At 32.4% G+C, this 8,452-nt stretch overlaps 1 protein-coding gene across 1 annotated transcript in view; it reads left to right on the forward strand.

Moving 5' to 3' along the window:
• LOC143059484 (uncharacterized) overlaps nt 1–7,715 on the forward strand; it is a 41,773-nt gene extending 34,058 nt beyond the window's left edge. The window contains exons 23-28 of the mRNA XM_076232988.1: nt 601–709; nt 1,156–1,175; nt 1,457–1,601; nt 4,663–4,826; nt 6,296–6,372; nt 7,469–7,715. Of these exons, the coding sequence (XP_076089103.1) occupies nt 601–709; nt 1,156–1,175; nt 1,457–1,601; nt 4,663–4,826; nt 6,296–6,372; nt 7,469–7,498 (545 nt within the window). The 3' untranslated portion in view covers nt 7,499–7,715. The remainder of the gene's footprint in view (nt 1–600; nt 710–1,155; nt 1,176–1,456; nt 1,602–4,662; nt 4,827–6,295; nt 6,373–7,468) is intronic.
• Nucleotides 7,716–8,452: the final 737 nt, after the last annotated feature.

Raw genomic sequence — 8,452 nt, forward strand, 5'->3', positions numbered from 1 at the left:
AAATTGTCATTTGATAAGAATTATATCCCATACATGCAGTTAAGATACGTTGTTTTCTGAAAAGTAAACATAAAGAAATTAAAGAAATTATTCACAAACTGTTTTTAAACTCATAATACGTTAAATGCAATAAGAAAAGATCGGAAATTTTACTCATTAATCTCAATACATATATACACCGTCTCTATCTCTTATTGACATGAATTTAACAAATAATATCAAATATCTGATGTCAACTGCATATTCCTTATTGGACCCCTTTTACATGTTATTTAAGTTTTGCTTTTTGTTAGGTCAAATGATCATATCATATAAGTTAATGGTAACTTCTTGGACTTTACTATTGTATCCGGTACATATTCTCTGTTGTATAAGTAAGCATCGTTACTGAAGTTTAAATAAAGTTATATTTAAAATCAATAAAAACAAATTCTAGACAAAATTGTTGTGATATAATAGCGACCATTTGCCTTGCATATTGCATATTGGAAATTGAAAATTTATTTATTTCGTACAGAGCAATATATGGACAAAGTTGTAGAAGATTTATTTTCTTATATGGTTTCATATTATCATTTAATTTCTGAATTTCAATTTCAGCAACTGTAACGTCAGGCGATAACTTGTGTGATGCATTCAACCAAATTAACAGCTGTCCTGATGACTATGGTTGTAGTATTAATGCTAGTACTGATGCCCCATACTGTGCGTAAGTATTATGGCTGATATCTGCAATGTATATTTCATTATTTATAGTAGTTCTTTATTTTCCGTAATTTTTAGATATGCTTGAACTAAATAATCTACATAAAAAATATTTTTGAAGTGAATTTTATACGGAGATGTGTTACCTTTGTAGAGGTAAAATCGCTTTAATTATTAAACTAGGAGAAAACACATCAAATTTGCAATTTAAATCTTAACGGTACTTAAAAATTGGCTATCAGAATGGTTTTGAACCCGAGTATCAATCCGTGAGAAGCGGTACCAACCATGGAATAGTATTTTAAACATACGTTCATGGCGGTCTGTTCGTGTTTATACAATAACCTTTATCAGGAAGACCTGTAATAGAACTTTTTGAAATTTTTAGAAACATCACATCACAAAGTTTTTCGCCAGTCCTTTTAACAAGACTTTACTTTTATTTTTTAGACTACTGATAACAGAAACAGGTACGTTTTTTTAAAGAGAGAACCATGAATCTGCAGTAAGAAAGTTGAGCAAAATCTTACTATGTGGTTATGGTTTTCCTCAATGTTGAAGACTATACTCATGATTCAAAAATGAAATGACAACACCATGGAAAAAGACAAACACACAAACAACAATAAACAATAAACAAAATATAATATAAAAAAAACCTTAAGACTGAGCGACACGAACCCTTTTAAAAACTGGAGTTTATCCAATATTCAAATAATAATAACATCATTCATTTTTTTTTATTTTGTAGATAACTACAGTTTGATACTAGGATTAGCAGTTGGCATACCAATGGCTTTCTTACTTCTCATGTTTACTATACTTCTATGCATTTGTTGTAATAGACACAAACAACAAAAACAAAAAACAAAATATACAGAAGAGGATATAGACAGGTGGGTACATTTAAATGGAAAAATTTAAATTTTGTGAATTTTCAAGAAAGGCAAATTATATTGCCATAAAAGCGGGAGATTTGGCATGCCACAAAACCAGGATCAACCCTTCATTTTTTCTTAAAATGTCCTGTACCAAGTCAGGCAAATGGCCATTGTTATATTATAGTTTGTTTCTGTGTGTTACATTTTAATGTTGTGTTTCTGTTGTGTCAGTGTTCTCCGCTTATATTTCATGTGTTTTCTTCAGTTTTAGTTTGTAACCCGGATTTGCTTTTTTTCAATCGATTTGTGAGTTTCGAACAGCGGTTTACTACTGTTGCCTTTGTATACCAAATGGACATTTAAACTCATAAGTCGAAAATAAACTGACAACGCCATGACTAAAAAAGAAATGGATTAACAGACAAAAGAAATACACAATAAAACCTACTACAGACTGAGCAACGAGAACCCCACAAAAAAGGTAGTGATAGCAGGCGCCACAGTTATATTCTCTTACAGTATCATTTAGAGTAATATTTTCTGTCTTCTCTTCGGATGTGACCTTGAAAACTGTTTAAATCACACCGGTAATGATTTGTTTTAACAATGTGATTTTATGCATCGGACTCTTAATATTCATAAACATGACCAAGTATTGGCGTACACAAAGCGATGCCTTTCATACTCTGCCCAATTGGTATATCTTTTAAACGAACTGTCATTTGTAGTTACTGTAGTTTTACATTCGTTCTGAATTTGACATTTGATAAGGGACTTCCGGTTTGATTTTTTTTGTTATTTTGTTATTTGGATTTTTGATAAATTGTATCACAAACAAAGCTTTCTCTAAATTATATAATTGACATGGCCTTATAGTCGAAAATACAATACGGGTTTTTGTTATTATTGAAGGCCGTACGATTGCCTTTAACTGCTCACAACCATTTAGTTCAGCTTTGGCAATCAGACTACATCTTGTATTAATGGGTTTTTTTTATTAGACTTTTGTTTTTCATGAATACATATATAGTGTCTTTTTGTTGTCGAGATGTACAAGAACCCGGTCACGTCCACTTGTATTTTTGTCCATCTGATGAGTTAACCCTTTTTCAACTGATTTTTAGCTCACTTGGCCCGGCAAGAGAGCTTTTCTCATCACTTGGCGTCCGGCGTCCGGCGTCGTCCGTCGTCCGTCGTCGTCCGTCATCGTTAACTTTTACAAAAATCCTTTCCCCTGAAACTGCTGGGCCAAATTTAACCAAACATGGCCAAAATCATTATTAGGGTATCTAGTTTAAAAATTGTGTCCGATGACCCGGCCAACCAACTAAGATGGCCGCCATGGCTAAAAATAGAACATAGGGGTAAAATGCAGTTTTTGGCTTATAACTCAAAGACCAAAGTATTTAGAGCAAATCTGACATGGGGGTAAAATTGTTTATCAGGTCAAGATCTATCTGCTCTAAAATTTTGCGATGAATCAGACAACCCGTTGATAGGTTGCTGCCCCTGAATTGGTAATTTTAAGGAAATTTTGCGGTTTTTGGTTATTATCTTGAATATTATCATAGATAGAGATGAACTGTAAACAGCAAAAATGTTCAGTAAAGTAAGATCTACAAATAAGTCAACAGGACCAAAATGGTCTGTTGACCCCTTTAGGAGTAATTGCCCTTTATAGTCAATTTTTAACCATTTTTCGTAAATCTTAGTCATCTTTTACAAAAATCTTCTCCTCTGAAACTACTTGGCAAAATTAAACCAAACTTGGCTACAATCATCATTGGGGTATCTGGTTTAAAAATTGTGTCCGGTGACCCGGCCAACCAACCAAGATGGCCGCCATGGCTAAAAATAGAACATAGGGGTTAAATGTAGATTTTGGTCTATAACTCTGAAACCGCAGCCTTTAGAGCAAATCTCACTTAGTAAAATTGTTTATCAGGTCAAGATCTATCTAGTTTAAGATGAATCTGACAACCCGTTGTTGGGTTGCTGCCCTGAATTGGTTATTTTAAGGAAATTTTGCTGTTTTTGGTTATTATCTTGAATATTATTATAGATAGAGATAAACAGTAAATATCAATAATGTTAAGCAAAGTAAGATTTACAAATAAGTCAACATGGCGGAAATGGTCAATTGACCCCTAAGGAGTTATTGTCCTTTATAGTCAATTTTTAACAATTTTCATAAAATTTGTAAATTTGAACTAACATTTTCCACTGAAACTACTGGGTCAAGTTCATTATAGATAGAGATAATTGTAAGCAGCAAGAATGTTCAGTAAAGTACTAACACATCACCATCACCAAAACACAATTTTGTCATGAATCCATCTGCTTCCTTTGTTTAATATTCATATAGACCAAGGTGAGCGACACAGGCTCTTTAGAGCCTCTAGTTATAGTTAGTTCTTATGTTGTACTGTTACATCACTTCCCAGGTTAGGTGGAGGGTTTGGATCCCACTAACATGTTTAACCCCGCAACATTATTTATGTAAGTGCCTGTCCCAAGTCAGAATCCTGTGATTCAGTGGTTGTCGTTTGTTTATAAGTTACATCTTTGTTTTTCTTTCATTTTTTTTATATAAATAAGGCCGTTAGTTTTTTCGTCTGAATTGTTTTACATTGTCATATCGGGGCCTTTTATAGCTGACTATGCGGTATTAGCTTTGCTCATTGTTGACGGCCGTACGGTGACCTATAGTTGTTAATGTCTGTGTCATTTTGTTCTCTTGTGGACAGTTGTCTCATTGCCAATCATTACACATCTTCTTTTTTTATATTATACCATTTGATATTATTGCTGCAAAGTATACAACATTTTGAATACAATAAGTGCAATACGGTGATTCAGTAAGGTATTTAATAGCTAGCAATAAAACAAGGTTTAATCCACCATTGTCTACAGAAGGAAAATGCCTGTACATAGACCAGGAATATGACAATTATTTCGATTTGTTGGACATGTTTGATGTTTTTGAGCTTTTGATTTTGCCATTTGATAAATTCGTTATTTTATTTTCCATGGTTTTTTTTGTATCATGTTAATGTACTATTGTTTTATTTTTCAGACCTACTGCTATAGATGAAAGATTTTTCGCTAATAATGTGGCTACACGTTTCGACAGTTTTGGGAGAAAATATTTGCAAACCTTCGGAGGATATTGGGATAATGGATCTTTTGAGTCCCACGAAGATAATGATAGAACATCATATCTTGGCAAAAAGTCAAATTGTAAGTTAATCACGTTTTAGAAGATTTTATACAAACCGAAATGTCACTGACGTTGTGGTCTCTCTAGGGATATGTAGTTGTAGTCATTGTTGTGATCGTCTACTGCGTCAAACCAAAGACTTAAAAATTTAGAAGTAAGATCATCGCCTGTTTGGGTCGGAGATAGAAAAATATTTCCTGGCATAGAACTATGAACATTGAGAGTTACGATCATTGTCTTATCAGGTCGGAGGCAGAATAATATTTCCTTGTAGAGGATTATGAAAACTCGCCAAAGATATAAGGCTTATAATTTAGTACGCCAGTTGTGCGTTTCATCTGCATCAGTTTCATTTGTAGCACTTGAATCAAATCTATTGTAAAACCAAATAAAATACTTATTTAAAGATCATTCAAAAACGAAAATTCCCAAAAGCGGATTTGGTAATCTATCTGTTATGACATTATAAAAAATTCATATCACACCTCTATGATATCATCTCACAATTAATGTTATAATTACCATTTGATATCACGCCTTCAATCCATCTATCCAACTTAATTGCGCAACATTGATAAGAAATTACGGAATGAAATTTCATCGTAAAAATTGGGACTTTCTTACAATCCGTGATATGCATATGATTGTGGCCAACCTTCAAAATATCTCTCGTCTGAACTATACATATGTATTCTACCACTGCATTGATTCTGATACGATATGTCCCATGTCGAAAAATTTTAAATATATGAAAACCTGAGATTTTCCGGGCATCTAAATTCTAAAATCAATAACTATCGATAGATGAGAAATCTTTTATTCGACAAGATTGAAAGAATATATTACTGCTATTATGCTAAGATATAATAAACAATATGTGTAAAACTTCTTCAATGATCTATAAGAAGATGTGTTGAATTCTGTTACATTATTAGACACGATCACGTTATTTCGTGACGTTACAATATATTATTCAGAAGAAAGCTTGAAAAACCACGTCATAATTAAATGTTGACCAATACATAATAGAAACCATAGTAAAAGTTGAATGAACATAAGAAGGACGTTATATCATATGTGTTGACCTTAACTATGCCGCTAGAATATCAACGCGACCTCAAAGTGCACAAGTTCTAAAAAAAAGACAGACAACCGATAAGGTCAAATTATCGAAAAATGCTCAATGTGAAAAGGTATTAAAACAAGGTGCGAAGTCGGGGTCAACGTAATCTGACTCAACCATGATAACGGGTCTTTCGGGTTAAACAAAAATTTAAGAATATGGCAATGTTTGTCCGATAACTCATTTTAATTACACAGTTTAACCCATTAAAGCATATGATTGACATCCTCACAACATTTAGGTGTCATTAGTAGTTTGAATTGGTGTATATCATTATCAATTTCTTAGTAATATGATGGTAAATGTGTGCTTTTAGAAGAAAAATGATATATCACAACATGTTCAATTATTTTATTATACTTGTAGTTTCTGGTCAAAGTAAAAATTCTAAAAATGGTCACAAACAAAAAGGATTGAGAAATGCATATACTTCAAACGGACAGGTAAGGTTATATAGTCGATTGCAATTAGGGGCGGGAAATGTGGTCTGTCCCAAGGAAAGATGTATGTATGAAGATGTGGTGTGAGTGCCAATGAGACAACTCTCCATCCAAGTCACAATTTATAAAAGTAACCATTACACATGTAAAGAGTATGTTAAAAGGGACATATTTTGCCTTGTAAAACACACATATAAATACTTTAAATAATTGTTTCTAGGGTTCTTCGTCGCAGACAGAGATGTATTCTCTCTACATAAGGCATAGTATTTAGCGTATCTGACCATGTATAATGCAATAATATTTTTTATCTGAAAAGTCGAAATGAAGCTTCATTAGCATTGGGTATACTGCCTAACAACAGAACGCAAAGTGGAAAGGGATTAATATAACGTGTTTCCCAATCCACTATAAATAAATATGTTTAAACTAACGACAGAACGCCGTCTGATCATAGTTGTACATACCCGTTACCTATCGGGTCTACAGATTTGATAAAGGCAATAAAAGTATATCGCTTTTCAACACCAATACATTGATTAAGCAAAAACGAATTCGGATTACAAACTAAAACCGAAGAAAATACATCAGCTAAAGGAGGAATACAACGGAACAATAGATAACATGATCTGCTCAATAATGTACATATCAAACAGTGTTTTTTTTCAAATGTTGTGTTAGTGTTATTTCCATTGATAGTTAGTGTCTACAGTGGTATGCTTAGCATTCACTTCAACATAATTGAAACAATCGCAATGATACAATTGGGTATTTTTTTATAAATTGGCTTTTTCCATGGCGGAACAATGTAATAGTATTCAAAACAATATATATACAAAGCAAGTATTTGATGTAATCATATAAATTTACTATTTCTCAACTTTTTTCCCCTGCTTGACATCTCTTTTATAAAGTTAAATGATATTTTAAAGTTTTGTGGTAATTTGCATTATACTGCATAACATTTGCGTAAAAGTACAGCCACTCAATTTCGTGAAGTATTACAACTATGATACAAATATGCTTAAGGAATTATTATTCAATTATCGCTTTGTTACATAATTTTCCCCCATTAAACCAACAATTTCTTCTTTTACAGAATTACAATGGTCGCTTATCTCACATTTGAAGATTTGCTCAATTTTGGCATTGCTGACGATTTACTCAATAGTGGCGTTTATGAAGATTTGCTCAATAGTGGTGCTGATGAAGATTTCCTCAATTGTGTCGTTTTTGAAGATTTACAGACAATTTATTTTATATGACAGCAATCTAATTTATATTATTTTAAATTATATTATATTATATTATATTAATATTATAAAAAATTGAATCAGTGAAAAGGATTTATTATTTCAAATTTATTTATTCATTAAAATGGTGTTGTGTGTACTTTGATACTGTCTTGATTTTAACACACTTCTCAAGGTTTTGTTTTAGTTAATACGATAGTAACCCAATGTTGACTGATGTACCTCTAGTTTTTGACGTTTTTACCTTTTATCTTTGTTTTGTTCATATATTATTGTCAATGTAAGAAAATTGTAGCGACTGTCGTACAAGTTAAAGATTAAACTAGCTATAAAACGAGCGTCAATCCCCAATTCTCGACACAAAGAAATGTCTGCTCAAGTCTGGAATATGACAGTTGTTTTCCATTGGTTTCATGTGTTTCAGCTTATGATTTTACCATTTGGTAAGGGACTTTCCGTTCCTTTTTTCCTTGGAGTTCAGGTTTTTGGTTATTTTACTTTATTTCCCCGTTCGTAATTAAAAAAAAACTATTCAGAAAATAAGATTCTATCTTACTCAGACAAATTTGACCTTAGATTAATTCGACTGTTAAAACAAGGTCTGTTTTGTTTATATAGGTTCTAATTTTTTGGACCAAATATGGTAAGGGTTGAAATAGTTCCTACTTATTGAACTGGCATTCGGCAATCCTCGGTAGAATCCGCTACTCTCCTTGGGTACGGAATCGGCCGAGTTGAGACGAATGATTGAACTGGTTGTCATTCAGCTTTTTCAGTATGACCTATTATACTGTATACTATAACAATATTTTTCTAATTATACCAAATAA

Source organism: Mytilus galloprovincialis, chromosome 14 (genome assembly GCF_965363235.1).
Source record: "Mytilus galloprovincialis chromosome 14, xbMytGall1.hap1.1, whole genome shotgun sequence".
Lineage (NCBI taxonomy): Eukaryota > Metazoa > Mollusca > Bivalvia > Mytilida > Mytilidae > Mytilus > Mytilus galloprovincialis.